This window comes from Schistocerca gregaria, chromosome 8, assembly GCF_023897955.1.
Source record: "Schistocerca gregaria isolate iqSchGreg1 chromosome 8, iqSchGreg1.2, whole genome shotgun sequence".
NCBI classification, from domain to species: Eukaryota; Metazoa; Arthropoda; class Insecta; order Orthoptera; family Acrididae; genus Schistocerca; species Schistocerca gregaria.
The window spans coordinates 71,875,654-71,896,079 of NC_064927.1; the positions used below are offsets into that span (position 1 = coordinate 71,875,654).

At 37.5% G+C, this 20,426-nt stretch overlaps 1 protein-coding gene across 1 annotated transcript in view; it reads left to right on the forward strand.

Moving 5' to 3' along the window:
• Positions 1–19,796, forward strand: part of LOC126284103 (ubiquitin carboxyl-terminal hydrolase 32) — a 203,137-nt gene extending 183,341 nt beyond the window's left edge. The window contains exons 29-31 of the mRNA XM_049982761.1: positions 4,539–4,631; positions 14,613–14,779; positions 16,107–19,796. Coding sequence (XP_049838718.1) covers positions 4,539–4,631; positions 14,613–14,779; positions 16,107–16,119 — 273 coding nt within the window. The 3' untranslated portion in view covers positions 16,120–19,796. The remainder of the gene's footprint in view (positions 1–4,538; positions 4,632–14,612; positions 14,780–16,106) is intronic.
• The last annotated feature ends 630 nt before the right edge of the window (positions 19,797–20,426 follow it).

Sequence of the window (20,426 nt, forward strand, 5' to 3'; positions counted from 1 at the left end):
TCCTTAGACGATTCTCTCGACCGTCGGTATGGATTGTATGTGTCTGCTCTGCTGCCCCCTGGAGTCCACTTTCGTCGCCTGCATCAACAATTGGATTTTGCCCTCCCTGTCACCGTCAGAGAGGGTGAGAGCCTGACACCACCTTGGCTACAGGCTCCGGTTCACATTCATCTTGACCTCCGCTCGCTCCCGAAGGAGGCTACTCCGAATGCAGTGTATTGCTCACGGTTTGTCAAACTTTGCGCGACTCGCCAATAACACCTTTATTTACACTGATGGCTCCAAAACTGACAATAGTGTTGGGTGCCTTTGTCGTAGGGGAAGTCACCTTTAAATACCAGCTCCTCTACCAGTGTTCCAGCTTTACGGCCGAGCTTTTTGCTCTCTCTCAGGCCATTCAGTATATCCGCCGCCACTGCCATCCCTTGGTTCAATGGATCCAGCAATCCCTCCATTCTTTTGCTGATGATGGCTCTCCTGTTGGCTCTATGTGGGTTCCAGGCCATGTAGGAGTGCCTGGGAATGAGGCTGCTGATGCTGCGGTGAAGGCTGCAGTCCTCCACCCTCAGCCAGCCTCCCTTTGTGTCCCATCGTCTGACATTAGTGGGGTTGTTTGTAAGAGGTTTGTGTCATCATGGTGGGATACTTGGTCTTCACTTCAAGAAAATAAGCTCTGGGCCATAAAACTGTTCCCAACAGCTTGGACAACGTCCTCCCGACCATCTCGGCAAGAGGAGGTCATTTTGGCCAGGTTGCGGATTGGCCATTGCTGGTTTAGCCACTGCTACCTGCTATCCAGTGACGCCACCCCCAGTCCGCTTGTGGTAATGCACTGACAGTGCACCATGTTTTATTGTCGTGTCCCCATTTTAATTAATCTCGTGTTGTACTGTCCCTGCCTCTACTCTACAGGAAATTTTAGCTGATGATGCTTGAGCAGCTGCTCGTGTTCCTAGTTTTATTACTTTGATGGACTTGTCCAAAGACATCTAACTCTTTTAATTATTTTATCTGCGTCTTTGTAAGAACTTTGCCCCCCCCCCCCCCCCAATTGAGTTTTACCGGATTGTATGTGCACTTACATTTGTGACTGGGCACTAATGACCTCAGTAGTTGAGCTCCCTAAAACCCTACAAAAAAAAGGGGGGGGGGGGGAGAGAGAGAGAGAGAGAGAGAGAGAGAGATCCATCACTTCATCAGACAAGTCCTCTCCCTCATAGAGGCCTTCAGTGCACTCTTTTCACCTATCTGCTCTCTCTCCTCTATATGTAACAATGGAATTCCCGTCGCATTCTTGATACTACCACGCCTGCTTTTAATTTCACTGAAGGCTGTTTTGTCTTTTCTGTATGCCAAGTCAGTCAGTCCAACAATCGTTCTTCTTTGATTTTTTTTTCACATTTTTCATACATTTATTTTACCTTAGCTTCCTTACACTTCCTATTTATTTATTTCCCAGGTGACTTGTATCTTCATATTCATGAATTTTTCTGCTCATTTTCGTACTCCCTTTTTTTGTTGGTCAACTGAAGTATTTCTTGGGTCATCAACAGTTCCTTCGCATTTATTTTTCTTGTACCTACATTTTTCATTACAAACTTCTGTGATTGCTCTTTTTAAGAGACATCCATTCCTCTTCAACTTAATTGGTTTCTAAGCTATTCATTATTACAGTATCTGTAGCCTTAGAGAAATTCAGGCAGATCATGTATCATCTTTATACATGGATTCTTATTGACTAGTCTCCTAAACTACAGCCTACTCCTTGTCATTACTAAATTGTGATCTGAGTATATATCTGCTTGTGGGTATGCCTTGCAATCCAATATCTGATTTCAGAATCTCTACCTGACCATGATGTAATCTAACTGGAATCTTCCCAGATGTCCCAACCTTTTCCAAGTCTACCTCCTCCCCTTGTGATTCTTGAACTAAATATTTGCTTTTAATAACTGATATTTATGGCGGAACTCAGCCTTTCCCCTCTCTCATTCGTATTGCCTAACCCATGTTCCCCTGTAACAATTTCTTTGTACGTCCTCCCCTACAATCGTGTTCCCATCCCCAATGACAAATTAGATTTTAAGTGATTGAAGCTGCTTTGCTAAAATGAGGATATCTACTTCTAAGTTACTCATGTTTACAGCTGTTCTTGATTTGAATTCTGGAATATGTACTTTGTCTTCTTTGGTGAAGAAGTTTCAGAAAACTGTTTAGTCAGGTTTTGAGATAGTTTCGTTGTGGTAGCCATTAAAAGCATCTCACATTGAAGTCCGCTCTGATTCAATTAAAATCCATTATCCTTGCTTCACTTTTGTTAATAGCCGTGTTGTAACCTCTTTTCATTATCCTATCTGCAGTCAAACTGATCTTCCAACTCCTTTTTCATCTCTGAAGAATTAGTGTTATTGGCAAACTTCAAAGTTTTCATTTCTTCTTGTTGAAATTTAATTCCCTTTCCAAATTTGTCCTCGGTTTCGTTCACCGCTTGCTCGGTGTTACAGGCTGAATAACATTGGTGATGTATTACTATCTTGTCTCACTCCCTTCTTAAACCACAGCTTCGCTTTCACATCCTTCAGTTTTTGTAACAGTGGTATGGTTGGTATGGATACTCTTTTGCTCACTGTATTTTATCCTTACTGCCTTCAAATTTTCGTAATATATTACATCAACATTGTTAAAAGCTTTCTCTAATTCTACAAATTCTATAAGCTTAGGGTTTTCTTTCTTTAAACTATCTTTAAGTTTAGTTGTAGAGTCAGTATTGCCTTGCACAGTTCTCTGAAACCCAAACTGTTCTCTTTGAAGGTCAGCTTCAAACAGTTTTTTCATCCTCATGCACATATTTTTTGTCAGTCTTTTACAAATAGGAACTATTAAGCTAGTGGTTTTGTAATATTGACACTTGTTAGCCCTTGCCTTTTTTGGAATTGGAATTTTTGCCTTCTTCTTGCAGCCTGAGGGTACTTTATCTCATATATCTTACATACGAGATACAATAGTTCTCTCCTGATATGTTCTCCTAAAAGCTCAATATTTCTGAGTGAATGTTTCAACATCAGGGGCTTTATTTCGATTTTGGTCTTCCAGTTCTCTTTCAGTTCTTCCATGGTATTGTATCTTGTATATCACAGTCTAATTCCACTTCCCTTGTACTGAGTGAGGTGGTGCAGTGGTTAGCATACTGGACTTGCATTAGGGAGGATGGTTCAAACCTGTGTCCAGCCACCATGATTTAGGTTTTCTGTGATTCCTTAAATTGCTTCAGGCAAATGCCGCAATAGTCTCTTTGAAAGGGCACAGCCAACTTCCTTTCCTGTCCTTAGGTAATCTGATGGAACTGATGACATCACTGTTGGGTCCTCCAACCCCCCCCCCCCCCCCCCCCCCCCCCCCTCCAAACCAACCAACTATCCCTTTCTTTCCCACAATGTTATCTTGAAGTTGGCTTTCTTCAAGTAGCCCTTCTATTTAATCAACAATATGGAAAGGATACATTGCTGCCCACTGAGGTGTGTCGCAGACAAGCACACTGAAGTGGTGGAGGAGAGGGGGGGGGGGGGGGGGAGGAGGCAGCTAGAAATGTTCAGCTTTTGGGATCATCCTTCATCAGAAGTAACACACATGCAGACAGACAGACAGACAGACAGACAGACAGACAGACAGACAGACAGAGAGAGAGAGAGAGAGAGAGAGAGAGAGAGAGAGAGAGAAGGCCACTACCTTCTCCAGATGTTTTTTCTGCAATTCAGTGCCTTCTATATATTTAGCTATGGGTAGTAATCTATTTTTGTTGTTCCATCCTGCGCCTTCTTACCTTCTTATGTATTCCTTCCGTGTTTCAGCTTCCCTTCTTTGCCTAGTGCTGGTTGCCAACTGATTCTTAGTATTCGTACAGGAGCATGTTTTCCCTCCAGATGTTGTCAATTTTCTGTAGATGGTGTCTGTGTTTCCCCTAGTTGTTCACGATTCTACAGCTTTAATTTCTCTTCAGGCAGTTTCTGTTTTGCTGTTTTGTGCCATTCCTGTTTTGCCATTTTGCATTTTCTGTCACTCTCACTTTTTATATATCTGCATTTCCTTTTGGCTGCTTTATTTGTGGTAGTTTTCTACAGGGTGACAATTATTGAAATAAAATGGTCATAACTTCTGAACGGTTTGCATTAGGAGGTTCAAACTACACAGTTGGCCATGGCCCATGATGGGAATTAGTATGCACATGCATGGTTTGGTTGAGCAACGAAGCCCACATGCTGTGAGTTTTTTGCAAGTTCTGTTTGTTTCATATTCCAAGTTTTAATAATATTAATGACTGTCTTTTATCTTGTGCCACTGTTTGTGACTGTGTAATATTGCCAATTAAGCCATAAAGAAGTACCCAAGGACTGAAGTTATTGACTGCAGGTCAGACAGCAAATATACAAAATGTTGTGAAGTTAGTTCTTTTCAACAGTGCTGTAACAAGATTTATGTTGTATATGCATTTTTTAAATTTCAATACATTTGACAGTAAAAATAATCTTTTCTTCTTCTAGTCACATTCAGGCATCCTAGGAGGTGGCCATTATGTGTCATATGCATGCAATCCAAATGGACGGTGGTACTGCTACAATGACAGCAGTTGTAAGGTAAGTCACTAATATATACTACTTAATTGGTGCAGTAAGAAAGATCACATTCTTGACTTATAGAACTCAAATTAATATAATTAAAGCAGGAATATACAGAAATATATGGGAAATAATCTTATTTATCTCTGCTAAAGAATTCACATAGCGTATAAAAATACTTTTTTCAAGCAAGAACTCTTCTAGACTGCTTTTAAATAGGTATTACCACCTCATTGACACACAACATTACTTGGAAGTGAGTTGAAGATTTTTGTGCTAATGTATTTTACACCTTTCTGAATCAGGGTAAAATTTTTCAGGTCACAGTGTATTTCACAGTTCCTTGTTGTGTTATGATGATGGTATGACTCATTCATTTCAAATTAAGGAGGATTTTGAAGCATTGAATGTCATGATTTAAAAGCAATATTGTGAGGGTGCAATTAGTATTCATATTTGCTTAAAATGATTACAACATGGGTTTCTTAGTTGCTCCACACACAATTTTGGACAAAGTTTTTCTGACTTGCGAAGACTTTTTCAGACATCAATGAATTTTCCCAGAAGATTATTCCATAACACATAAGCAAATAGAAGTAGTCAGATTTTGAGACATTAATATCTCTGGTTTTGGCAATTATCCAAATGGCAAATGTTGCTGGATATTTGGTGGGTGTTGAATTCCCAGTGAAGCCTGTTAGCTGTTTGGACACCTAAGAATTTGGAACAATGCACCCTATGTATCTGTTGGCCCTCGTGTACAGTGTTTATCTTCAGTGGGCTTCTTTTATCAGAATAGAATTCAATATAATTGGTCTTGCTGAGGTTGACCCTAGGTTGTTGGATATTTTATTGAAATGAGAATTAAATGGACACCCTCGCTGCAAACGCGTTGACGTACTTCGTTAGGGACATGTTGAAAATGTGTGCCCCGGCCGGGACTCGAACCCGGGATGGCAGACGCTCTATCCATCTGAGCCACCGAGGGCACAGAGGATAGCACGACTGCAGGGACTTATCCTTTGCATGCTCCCCATGAGACCCACATTCCCAACATGTCCACATCACTACATTCGTAGAGCGCCTAAGAGATGTTTTATTGTCTATTGCAATACTTTTCATCAGTGCTTGCTTTCTTTGAGGACAGTGGTCGGTTGTTAATATATGAAGTGCGTTATAACCCAAGGACACGATAATTAACTGCTCGAACAGTACCCACTCATGAACGGTAAGTACAGGGTGACACACGGGAGACTGTGGTTTTGAACTATGTAGTACTGAGGGTGCGGTGGTGGAAGTTGGTCATGGTGGGGATAGTTCAGATCCACATAAGACGCCATTTCATTTACTCAGTCACTATGAAGCAGTTGGACTTGCAACGTCGAGTGTTCGTCTATGACAGTTTCGTGAAAAGTTGGGAGTCTATTATTGGTATGCAGTGATTGTTTCGTGTGCGGTTTAATGTCAGTCGACATGGAGCTGTTCCAAGCTGTAACACAATCCTCAGATGGGTGGAAAGCTTCAGATCAACTGCAAACATACTGGATAAGAAGCATCCTGGTCCGAGTCACAGAGTAACAACACCAGAAAATGTTGCAAGGGTAAGGCAAGCGGCAGTCAGAAGCCCAGGACGGTCATCTAGATGTCATGCTAGTGAGTTACGAATCAGTCGTGAACCGGTTAGATGAATTTTGCATAAATAATCAAAATTCCATCCCTACAAAATGCTTATTGTCCAACAACTTAAGGAAACTGATTTTGCTGTACGAGAAGACTTTGCTTACAGAATGCAAGTGATTTTGGGATAGAATGAAAATGAAATTTTATTGATGCACGATGAAGCTCATTTTCATTTAAACGGGACTGTGAATAAGCGAAACCTCTACACTCTACACTCAGAAAAAGTAAGTCTGGTGTGCTCTTGGCTCTATTGGCATTTTTGGACCTTACTTTTTGGAGAGTATGGGGCCACAGTTACTGTTAATTTGGTTCATCACATTTGTATGCTTGAAACATTCTTGAAACCAGAACTAAGAAGACAACAAATCCCTTTAAAATGTGTTTGGTTCCAGCTGGATGGGGCAACATCGCATACCGCGAACACTTCAATGACAGTTCTTAGGCACATGTTTCCTGGCCCAATTATCTCACGTTTTGGCAATGTTCCTTGGCCCCCCAACTTGTCAGTATATGACTTTGTTCTATTGGGGTACCTTAAGAATTGTGTCTATAACCACAAACCACGAAATTTGAACGAGTTGAAGAATGCAATCATTCAAGAAATTGCTGCCATCCCTGCAGAGATTTTAATCCATGTTATGGAGGATTTTGAGAAGAGACTTGAGTCCTGCATTTGAAATGATGGACATCACCTTGACATTATTTTTCACAAATAACTTTAACTAAAATGGGAACTAATGATCTTTGATTTTGTGTAAATAAACATGCATTAATTTTAAAGTTGGCTGAGTATTATTTCATTAAACACTGTCCGTCTCCCATGTGTGACCCTGTACAATACAATTAACACTATACAATCGCCTGGTGGTGCCTTATGTTCTGGCCTGTACAGTAATTAGTTCCCATGGGGGACAGCTGGCAGGTTTCTCACAACGCTGCTGTTGGATTAGCATGACGTGTGGTCTCCAGTGGCCAAATTGAGCACAAACTTCACACACCAACTATAAAGTGGCGCCTGTACTCGAGGCGTATGCGCGCGCACGCGTGGCTGTGATCAGATAATAATGGAAATTTTTGTTTTTCTCAAAGAATCTCTATTTATTCATCAACAACAACTTTCTCCCCTTAAAAGTAATCACCCTTGGATATAACACACTCGTGTCAGTGATTTTTCCAATCTCGGAAGCACCTCTTGAACTCTTTTCATTATGGTGTTCAGCTCATTCAGCAATTTTGTTTTTCTCTCATCAGTGGTGACAAAACGATGTCCTTTTATGGTTCTCTCCTGCCTCATGAATAGAAAGAAGTCATAGGGGTCCATGCACTGTGAATGCGATAGCTGAGGCAATATGATGGTCTTGTTTTTTTGTGAAAAAATCTCATACGATTATTGAGGTGAGAGCAGGAGCATTACTGTGATGGGATTCCTATGAGTGGCTTTGCCACAGTTCTGGTATTTGTTGTGGATGGCTTCATGCAAATAGCTCCCAACTTCCAGGTAGCATTCCTTTTTGAGCATCCAACCATGAAATGGGAATTACTAATTCACCATCCCGTTTTAATCAAAGGAAACAGTGAGAAGAACCTTGTCAATGTTTTTTCGTTCTTGGCTCTTCAGGCAGTTTCCATTGTGGCGATTGGGCCTTGGTTTCGACATTGTGCCCAAATACCCGTGTTTCTTCACCTGTGATGACCTCCTTTAGATGTTCTGGATCATTGTCAACATCATTTAGCAATTTGTAAGTGATGTCATTCTTGATCAAAATTCAATAATTGCAGAACAAACTTCGCTGCTACATGTTTCACGCAAACAACGTCCAAAAAAATTGCTTGGCTGAGGCAGAGGGTATGCTGACATCATCAGGAACCTCTCTGATGGTAATAAACCAGAACCATTGCATCTTCCACATTGTAGTCAGTAACTGACGTGCTAGGGAGCCCAGGGCAGTTGTCGTCTTCAACATTTTCTTGACCCTCTTTGAAACATTCATACCACTTGTAAACTCTTGTCTTAATCATAGATTTGCCAAAAGTGACAGCCAACATTTTGAATGCGGTGCTGCACTTTATTCTATTTTCCAACCAAAATTTAGGGGAAATTCTTTGATCCAACTTTTTCGGAAGTAAAGATTCACATGTATAACCTTTTTAACTATCAACAGGAAACTAAATATTCAAAATAGCTGAAAATGCAAAATTACATTGGAACATGTGTACCAACAAGATATTTAAAAACATGGAAATTCATTTGTATAAAGTCCATGAAGGTAAAAAATTCCAATTACTTTTCGATCACACCACTACATCAGAAATAGCAGTGGACCAAAGACAGAACCTTGTGGAACTCCGTAATGAACTGTTTCCCAGTCAGACTCTACCCCTCCAACCTACATGTTATTACAATCTAGCACTATTTTCTGTTCTCTGTTCTTTAGATAGTAGTTGAACTAGGTGCCCATTTGTCCTTCGATTCCAAAGTAACATACTTTCTGTATAAGTATTCTATGATTGACATAGTCAGAGGCCTTAGACAGGTCGCAAAATATGCCAACAGGCAATATCTTCTTTTAAAGGCTTTCTAAAATGTTATTGGTAAATGAAAATACAGCTTCAGTAGTGGAGGTACCTGTCTGAATCCAGATTGGTTTTCACTAATTATTGCAAAGTCTTTTGGGTGATTAACTATCCAGGCATATATTAATTTTATGAGGACTTTAGAATAGCATACGTCATCTTGTCAGGGAAGAACCTAGTTTGAGAGGAACATTGAAGATATGAGCAAGGAATTAAAAAAAAAAAAAAAAAAAAAAAAAAACTGATTACAGCAGGCTTTTAGCGGTGTGCTGGAAATATTGTCAACGCCAGTTGAATTTTCACTCCTTAAAGATATTATGGCTTTCCTTACTTCCTATACTGTTATAGGGGCTATACATATCTACTCCAATCGGGAAATTATCTTTCAGTATTTATATGACCCTTTCTAAGCAGCCATTGTGTCCCGTTCTCTCATCAACACATAAAGAGTCCATACAATTTTTTTGCCATGATCTCTTGAGTATGTGCATGTTTACCTTCATTGTTAAGAACAATGTTTTGCACCAGTTTCACTCATTCTCTCTTCCCATACAGTTATGATTTTGTTACTAGATTTATTAATTTTGGAGCAAAGATGTGAACTTTTTGACTTCTGAAAAATTTTACTTAGAATTTTACAGTACTACTTATCGTGATTTAACTGGTTGGAGATGTCTAAATTTTTTGAGTTGATGTATACTTCTTATTTCCTTTTGCATGAAATCTTAATACCAGTGGTTATCCAGGGCTTCTTGATGAGTTTTTTGGTTTGGAGTTTGTGTATTCTTTTTGGGAAGGTATTTGCAAATATCAGTGTCAATTCAGTAATAAAAAGATGGTACTTGGAATTGGCATTATCTAAATTGTACACGGATCTCGAACCTCCTGCAGCTCATGGTCTATTGGTTAGTGTTACTGCCTCTGGATCACAGGGTCCTGGGTTCGATTCCCAGCCAGCTAGGTGGTTTTCTCTGAACGGGGACTGCATCTTTGTGTTGTCCTCGTCATTCCATCATCATGCAGGAAAATGGCGAGACTGGATAGTGAAAAGATTGGGAATTTTACAGGCACTGATAACCGTGCTGTTGAGCACCCCATAAACCAAAATAAATAAATAAATAATAATAATAATAATAATATTAATAATCAAATTTTCTCAGTCTGGTTTGTCTCTGCAATTAGTTAGAAAATTTACATTGATGCTTCCAAGCACTACCATATCTCTTCTGTGTTTGAATATGTATGTTAAGAGAACATCTAACTCTTCTAAAAAGGGACTAAAATTCCATGAAGATGCTCTGTATACTGTCACTACTGATGTATGAAGATTATTGAAAGACAGTTCTATGGCCCATACTTCCAAATGTTGTTCTAAACAGTATTTTTGCATATCAGTTGCTCTCCATGTGACATTATTATTAACATAGATGCCAACACCATCTCTTTTTTTATATTCTCTACACAAAGATGTTGCTAAGTAATAATTATTCATGACAATTTTTTTATATACCAGAATTAACATGGAGCCCACTAAAGCGCAGAACATGGGAACAATCTATATTTGACAGCTCACAGATACCCTACACAAGATACTTCCCTCTTCTAAATTGGTGTTCTGTCACCCAACCTCCACAACATCCCTATGCCAGTCCCAATCCTGACCCCTTGCCACAAGGATCATATCTATGTGGAAGACCTAGGTGCAAAGCCTGCCCAATCCACCCACCCAGCACTTCCTATTCCAGCCCTGTCACAGGTTTATCCAACACTGTCAGGGGCTCGACCACCTGTGAAAGCAGCCACATCATTTACCAGCTCTGCTGTAGTCATTGGACACCTTTCTATATTGGAATTACTACCTATCAGTTGTCCACCAGGAATGGCCACTGCAAAACTGTGACAAAGAGCAAAGTAGACCACCCTATGGAACAGCATGCAACTGTAAAAAACACACTTCATTTCAGTGGCTGTATCACTACACAAACCACCTGAACTGTGCAGACAGGAGTTATCCTTACAACAAATTCTCCGCTCCCACAATTATCCTGGACTCAACCTATGGTAACATACTGCCCTCACACCCTCCACCCAACAGCTTCTACCCACTCTGTCCTATCATCTCCTCCCCATTCTCATCTCCCACCCTGTTTATTTGCAGCCTTCTGCCAATGCCCCTGTCCATCTTTCACCACTCCTCTACTTTTTGCTTATTTTTTCCCCTTCTCCCTGCCCCACAACTTCCTGACACCGCACTTGTTGGCAGTCTAGTGACTGTACACTCCACCAGACAATGTTCATCTCCCTCCCCACCTGTACACTACTATCCATGCCGCTTCTGCTTCTGCTCCTGCTTCTGCTTCTGCTCCTGCTTCCTCTTCCCCTTTCCCTCCAGATTGTGCTTGCATCCCACATGATGTTGCAATGCTGGAGGTGTGTGCATGAGGTGTGGTTGCTTGCCACCCGCCCTTTTGTGTGTGTGTGTGTGTGTGTGTGTGTGTGTTTACGGACAAAAGCTGTGGCAGAAAGCTATATGTGAATGTCTTTTAATTGTGCCTGTCTGCAACTTGATGTGTCATCTTTATGGTAAGTAGCTACCTGTCTTTTCCTACATTGCTGTCCTTTCCTATTTTCCTACATTGTAGACATCAGTTATAAATTAATTGATCATAGTGCAGAGGTCTTTAATGTTTTGGTGATAAATTGCCAGTTTTTGTTACTCTGTTTTATTTTCAAAAAGAAATTTCAGTTGAAGCTCTGGCTAAATTATTTTTCGCTACCCATTCCTCAGGTTGATCAGTTTCTACACACTGAAAGATGAGGAAGGAGTAGTTTTGTCTTTTTTTTTCCACCAGCCAATTGTCCAGTATAGTCTTGTCCGTACCCATTCTTACAATTTTCTTGTGTTGTGATGCACTCTTTGTTCGAATCTAATGTTTCTAGGTGATTTTTCCCATCCCAGTTGAGAAAGGTTATTTATAACCTGTTCAGAAACTGAACTGCAGTTGTAAGAGAGCTGAATAACATGAAAAGGAAGGTGAGAAATACAGCTATAGTCTATCCAGTGTCTACATGAGCAACTAGGAAAGAAAACTGACAAGGGTACCACATAGAAATTGGACTTTTGTAATTTTTTTATATCTACTGACATGAAATTCAGAACTCAAATATTGCTCTTCGTAAACAGCTCAAGAAATTGTCAAAAATACATGAGAAAATCGACTTTGAAATTTCCGGTTACGTTTAACTCACTAGATGTAGGCTGAATTTTTGACAGGCAGTGTGGCTCTTTGGTATTGTGTTCACCTACTACAGGGGCAGCTTGGCTTTGATTCCCAGATAGTGCATATTTTTAAAGTATTTTAAGATGAAAAAAATGTAATTTTAAAAGAATTTAAACAACCTTTGTTAATGATCTTTTATAAATGATTGGTAATTAAGAATTTCTATTTGCAATGAAAATTGAAATTTTGTGTACAGTATGTAATTAGACATGAGGAGACAGGTGTTTCTCATAGTGATTGACACATAGATATGCGTTAATTAGCACATATTTTGTGTTAGTATTTGAACTGAAGGGGGAGGGGGAAGAGACTCAAATTGAATATTACGTCTCGAGTGCTATCATTTTTTTTTTTTTTTTTTTTTATTTAAAAAATTGCACATCCAGTCACTTTCTGAGTTTATGATAAGATTTATTTCATGTACCAGTGACTAATTTCAAGCGACTGCAGGCTTGTCTTCGGGTGGAGGTGTTACAGGAACATTGTTCTATGGAAACTGTGCAGCTAGAATGCTGTGGTTGTGGTGCTGTTGGAAGTGACGGAATTTAGTTACTAGTAATGAAAATGTCATATTTTCTGTACTTGCAGTACACTGCCACATGATATTCGTGGAAAGTCTGTTCTTATAATTTTTTTCCGTTAGTACATATATTATGCTCCGTGAAAATGCTTGTAGAACATGCACGGTTGTTTAAAAATTTCTGTTGGTCGGAAATAAAATTGAGGCCACCCACACGACAGGAGAAGATTCTATAACAGCTATTCCTTCTGTCAAAAAGACCTGTGTAGATATAAAGATCTAGAAACGCTCAGAAAACTTCAAATTTGATTTTGTTTAGGAATTAAAACGAGAAAATGTCAAAACACACTGAAGTACAATGAGATTACATTCAGCCATGAGAGAGCAAGGAATGTTGAACATATTGTGAAAGTAGGAGCAGAGGTTGAATGACAAAGCTTACTTCATTATGTTTTGTGATGTCACAATATTGTGTGCTCACTGTACATTTATGTTCTTGGCATGTAGCAGCCAGTGGGACTATTGCAAGCTTGTGAATACAAATCGTGCTGATGTATACAGTTGGCCTTAATACACAGCCAAAGGAAATTCTCATTTTTGGGCATTTTCTACATTAACCAGGTAGAGAATGTGAATATTTCTTTGACCACCCCTCCATTTTATGGTCCTTCATGTAACAGTCTTTCAATGATACCCGTTAGCTGGCGAAAATTATCCTAATTGCATAAAATAACTAATTTAGTTTTGAGTTGTTAATTAAAGATTTACCTGGTCTCAGATGATTATGAATGAGTTTGGAATTTTGTAGGCAACTCAAATCTGTGGTTGGAATTGTCAGATTAATTTTATTTTGCTCTCTTTGTGATGGGAATTGGCCTGTGCAGCAATTTTAAAAGCGTTCTTGGCATTGTATAGCCTCAGAAAGAATCTTGCGTTACAGTGTTCTAGAAATTTCCATGAATTTCTAGGAATGTTCTGGTATTGGAAATTGTGGGTGCTTTCTTTTACATATTTCCTTCTGTAAAGGTATTATAAACCAAAGTTTGATGTGTGTGTCAATATTATTTTAGCAGCATATAAAAATGGATCAGTTATCAGTAAAATGGCAGACAGTCTCAAGCAAAATCACAGAAATTAGGCAACAGAAAGAAACAAAACAGAAAATGAAAGAGAGAGACTACTTACTATAATTCAATGAATGCAATGCATAAGGGAAATTTGAAGTGAATAACAATATGAAAATATCGGAGAAGAAGCAAGAATTAGTGTGCTCACATGAAAACAAAGTATCTAGTAAACAGCAGCTATTATGGAAGGGAAGAAACAGAGAAAGAATGAACGCTCTTCACAAATATTGACTAGTGGAAGTGTACGGGAATTGTGATTTAAAACTTGCAACATTCCGTTATGCTCCTATGAAAGAATACAGCCAACATTCCAGGATCATCATCCAAATATTGACAAGACATGTGGATGGCTGTGCCATAAATAAATGATTGGTTTCATAATAACAAATATAAGTAAGTAAGTAATAACAAAAATAGCATTTGTTTATTATTAAACATAAACTCTGTGTGGACGAAGCTGACAAGTGCAGCTAGTGTCTGTAAATGGTGTGACATTCAATGGTAATAACTGATTCTGTTCATGGATTACGGTACGTGAGACTAAAATTTGCTGTTTGTTCATAAAAATTAGTGTGACATTTGACAATTACCGTTCAACCTGTAACATTTCAGAGGTTACATCAGTTGCACAGCAAAGTACTTTAAATTCGATAATTCACCAGTTGCAGATCAAAACATTTAGTAGTTGGACCACAAATACAATCTTACCCTTTCTATTCACGTGTACCCTACCTGTTTCTTCCTTGCAATACAGCACATCCATGAAGGTCTGATAAATTCTTAGCATTTTCTAATGTATCTTTTATGTTTCATTTAGGAGGTGAGTGAGTCTCAAATGGACACCAGCTCAGCCTATATGTTGTTCTACGAGCGAGAGGGGTTGGACCAGCAGCAGTACATGCCCAGTGTTGTCGGCAAGGCACCCGACACACGTGATCTCGATGATGAGTTTGATTCGGATCTTAAGAAACTCTGCTGCCTAATGTGAGTCAGTGAGGTTTTGCCCTGTGACATATCTCATTGGTCTCGTGTGAATATTTATGTTCTCATAACTGTGGTAAAAGCTAAAGTATTGTAAATTATTTGTTATTTTTTGTGTGTTGTGTAAATGTATGGTGAAATGTCACTCGAATGCATGCAAAATGTGTTAAAAGTGAGTGCCATGCGAAGATTGCTTTTATTGTAAATTGTTGATCAGTGTGAATAAGTTGCTCTTCTGTTTCATTCAAAGTATTTATAGACTTTTGTAGTCTTAATATAAGGCAATATTTTGCCCCCTTTAAAATCAAAAGAAGTTAATGCAGAGAAGACAGATGTATCATACAAAGAAAATTCATACCTGATGACACTTTTGTGCTTTGTAATCAATGTCAATCTATCTGCTTTAAAGAATGTTTATATGTATTTTTGTACACTAATATACCCAATACCATTATGCCATATCTGTTCATAGTACTCAATCATCTCAGGTTCTCACAGTTTAAGCTATGTATTTAGTTTATAGGAAAAATTAATTTTGTTTACCAGCTGTCTTCATAACAGATGTCATCTTCAGCAATATGATTAGTTTTTTAGTACACAGACTTGTTTTGCCTTTTGTACCATACACCTTTTGTTTTATGTGGTGTTGTACAAGAAACAGTATATGTGGCATAAGACTGATAGCCCAGTTCATTTTTATTAGATATATGTTCCTTGTGGGAGGGTACATGTACTGACATCCCCGATTCTACAAGTTTATATTGCTAATACTATTAGATCAGTGGAATTCATAACATTATTCCTTGAAATCCATTTGCCTGTCTATAATGTCTTTATTTTATTGACATCAGTTCTTCAATTTTGTGCACTTTGCAGTAGAATCTAAAGAAGAAAGATGAGAAAAATCTTAAATTTCTTTAAGGGGTCTATCATGCCCAAAATATTCTGTGAAGTATGCAAGCATAATGTTATTAGTAATGTGTATAGTGTATATTTTGAACAAAACATTATTTTAATATCATTACCTGCACTGCAGTTTTTTGTCAAAGGGCGTTCTTCATTAAAGTATTCAGTCAGTTTATTTGCATGTGATGTGGAAGAGCCATTAAGAAACCAAAGAGGAGATTATATTTTATATTTTCTTTCATGTTTTTAGTTTATTATATAATCACCATGATTGCAGTAAATTCTGTACAAAGTATGTGATTGCCCTTGTTTAAATGGGACACAGATATTTAATTTTTGTATGTTGTGTTTCCATACATACGTTTTATCAGCATACCCTGCATTTTCTTGTGTTAATATTATTTTTGTAATTTAAATATTACAGTTTTTCAGAATGAAGTTGGGTCAGCAAGTCATTCTCCGGGAATGCAAATTTTGTCATTGGTGGATCATCATCTATTAGTAACCCCTTTCACAGGACCATCAATACAGTTAAAGTTCATAACAATGAATATGTTACTACCCTGTGCTGCATTGTGTGTTTTCTGGTGCACTTTTAATATATTTTATTATGCCTGTAGTATTGTTTTTAGTGCCATTTCCATACACATTTCATATTGTTTCTTTTTTATAGGAAAATGTCTGGAAGAAATTTTTATATGATCATTATTTACCTTTCCACATAAAATTTAGTCCTCAGTTTCTTGCTGTTTCTTCTGTAAGACAAACAACTCATTATGATCTTTAGTCAATAGCATTATTCCCAGCAGAATGTAGCTGTATTTTCCATTAACCATGTAGTTAAAGCAACACTAGTCAGTAAATGTTATTATGAACATATTAATTCACAAAAACTACATTATTTCTGTACCTTGTGAGCCCTTTCAGAAGTCTGAAGAAATAAGTTGTGTGTTATTCTTTTAATTATGTATGGAAAAATATTAATTTAACAATTGACATGTGCAAGTCATTTAGATGTCTCATACAAGTTTATAAATGTGTGTTGTATATAAAATTGTTACACATTTCACTGTTATGTAAATGATGATGATAAAAATAATAATAATAATAATAGTTATAGTAGTACTGCTAATGTTCTGCCTTGATATTGCACACCTGTGTTAGATATTGATGAGAGATTATTAATACAGAAGATAAAATGAAGATAATATGTGCGGATAAAAATACCAGGGAGCAATTCAGCCTAATTGTTGATTTTTGCGAAATATATATGAATTCCAGAGATTACACTATTGGTGAGAATTTAAAGAAAATTTTTTGTTAATGTAAAGAATACGTTTATTGCATCTTTATACATAATTTGTAAATATACAGAGATATTATTGTTTTATCATATATCAGTGTGTGAGCTTTAATAGAAAATAAAGTGTTGCCTTATTGTTTAGTGTGTAGGTGTGGCAGTATTATGCCAGCTGTGAAAATGTAAATTAGCAGATGACGAGTGAGTGTGAGTGAGTGAGTATGTCTCCCATATTCATTTTCGTGAAAAAGGTGTATTTTCGTAGTAAACTATTACAAGTATTATTAATTGAATAAATTGAATGAAAACTATATAATTTAAATGTATGTTTGATAGTTTTTAAGCTTTAATGGTGTTTTTGAAAGAAGATGAATCAGACATTATTTTATCTGTTGAGATAGAAATAAAAATATGTATAGCCACTTTCTGAATAGAAATTCATTCTTTAGTATGGCTATTTTCAGTGAGCATTGTTATCTCCTCTTAGAATACATGTAATAATGATTATGATGTTGTATATTCTGTAGTTTTTAAAGTGCCCCTTCTGAGTTGAACCACTACAGATGGTAAGTAACTCATGTAACAATTAGGCTGGATAATAAAAATTTAAGATGAGAGAAGAGCCAGTCGCTGCAAAATATTTGCCTCCACTTTTATGTGTGTAAATGGACCACCTCCATAGCAGAGTGGTCAGCTTTACCGAATGCCATGTAGAGGACCCAGGATCAATTTCCGGTACTGCCAGGGATGTTTCTTCAGTGGGAGGACTGGAATGGGATCGCAGCCTCGTAATGCATCCATGAACTAAGTGACTGAGCAGCAGCAGCAGCAGCTTCTGCTCACAAAAACTAACCATGGCCGGGAGAGTTTTGTGCTGATCCCACACTCCCCGTACCACATCCAATTATGCCACTGGCAGAGGATGATGTGGCGGTCGTTCAGTACCGATGGGTCTGCGAGGGCCTATGGATAGAGTTTACATTATGCGCTGAATTAGTGTGAAAATAATGCACAACCTTTTTTTTTGGTAAACTTAAATCATTGTGGCTCACACAATTATACATTTGTTAATATCTGCCACTCGTGTTAATAGTTGAAATGTCATCCTGTCTTTCTCATGGCTGAAATTTTACAGACTTGAAAAATGATCTTTTAATGTTATCACACAGAGTTCCACACACTGAATTTGTTCTGAAAGTATCTGTGTAGTTTATGATGTGTCTGCATTAAACAAAACTTTGTTTCCCTTTTTTTTAATATTGCTTTCTATATTTGATATGGGTAAGATGTTAGACATTCTGCATCAAGAAAAATTATTGATTTCCAGGACTTAATTGTCTAATACTTTTCAGATTAAATATCTAATGGTTATTCTGGCTCTACAGTCCATTCTCATGAAACACTGATTTTGTGCAGTAAAACCTGCATGTTTTGTGCAGATGGATTGAAAAAGGAAGGTCTGGCCTCTGGGAAGCTGCAGTATGAATAGTTTTGGTATCATCATCATCATCATCATCATCATCATCATCATCATCATCATCTGGTTGGTGCAGTAAAGTCATACTGGATAACTATGGCAAATAGCTGACAACTCAGCTTTTGAAGAGAGTAAGGAGCAAACAACTAAGTGGGCAACAGCGTGTTGTTCTTTTGAAGAACAGTAACAGTTCAATTTAACTGTCATAGGTAGGCTTGCTGGCCTAGTGTGGGTAGCCAATCATCTGCACTCATTACAGTTAGCTGATTAGACTAAATTATCCCGACTGTATGATGATTATCCTGATGTTATAAAAAATAGTCACTAGGAAAAAAGTAGTCATATTGCAGCTTTTGGGCACCTGTGTCTTCCTTTTTCAAATACTCAGAAAAGTTGATAGTAGCAGTTGCACAGAGGAATAAATTCCTATTCAAATAACTACTGGCAATGTTTTTATTTCTATCTGTATACGAAAATACATAGTTCACCATCCCCATCAATGTATTTACAGATGTTATCCTGTATGCTATACTCTTTAATAAAGTATATGCCATCTTCAGAAAATGAATATGACACTGGAAAAGCTCGTTACATTTTCTTCTGACTGACAATTACATTTTGTACAATGCTTAATTATTGTACAGTAGTGCAGCATTCTAGCGAGATACATTCCCTTTATAATTCAAATTTGTTTGTAAAAAAACCCTAAGTATTGACAATTAGAAATGAACTGTAGAAAATGTATGTTGCATTCCATATGCACATGTAAGTATTTTAAAGTGTATTTTATACAGTTTGAGTTATCATTCATTAAGATATTACTTTCAAATCTGTGACTGTGCTTGGATATATCCTTAATATTTTGTATCAAGAAATGTTTTTAAATGTGCAGGGACGGAATTGTTTCAAACTTAAAACTAATATATATTGTGATATCGACTAGAAACCTTAATTCGTGTTTAGCGTCTCCTAGTCTTATGCTATAATATTTTCTGGAACTTGTCAAAATAGGGAATATATTCATCTATTGGATTACAGGCATGATATATTATTCAATGATTTTATGGCTTTTGTAGAAAGATTATATCATTTTGAAATTGTTAAATCTACTGCAGTCAAAGAATGATAATCCAGAAATGGAAATGGTCATACCTGTATATACTATATTACTTCCTGTGTTACTTGTTATCAGATTTATGTATACCTGTTGATTGAATAGAATGCATAGTAAACAGGAAATGATTTGTGCCATTGTCAGGGAGGAGTAGCTATGCACCTCCCTTTCATTACAGTATTCCTGAAAATATTCAGTTAATAAAAGATGAAATAAAATTGAATCTGGACTAATTTCTGAAATGCCATCCTCCTAGCTTGGCTATCTCGTGTGTGTGTGTGTGTGTGTGTGTGTGTGTGTGTGTGTGTGTGTGTGTGTGTGTGTGTGTGTGAGGATTTTCTGACCGACATTTTACTTGGCTTTTCTGACCGACATTTTACTTGTTTGTTTGTTTGACAGTCTTTTTGTTTTGCCAATTTGCAACTCAGCATCTCTGCTCTCTGCTGCATGGTGAGTAGCAGCTCCCTCATAACTGTGTGTGCCATATATATTTTTTTCAGTACCTTATCAGAACTTACAAGTGGCACTACATTTTACATAATTTATGAAGGGAATAATAGACTATTTTTCATATATCTATCTACTTACTTACTGAGGAACTATGAGGTTCTCATTTGATATTTTCATTTCTTCCGATATTCTTTTTATATGGATCTTCAGATTATGTGAAACCTGCTTACTTGATGCCTTTGCCTTCAAGTCCTTCTAAATTTAACACATTCCTTGTCAAAATGTTTTACTACTGCTTCGTCTGATTTTGTCTTGTCTATTATTATTATTATTATTATTATTATTATTATTATTATTCACTAACTTCCATCATTCTGGAAGGCATTATGAACTATTCTGGGTT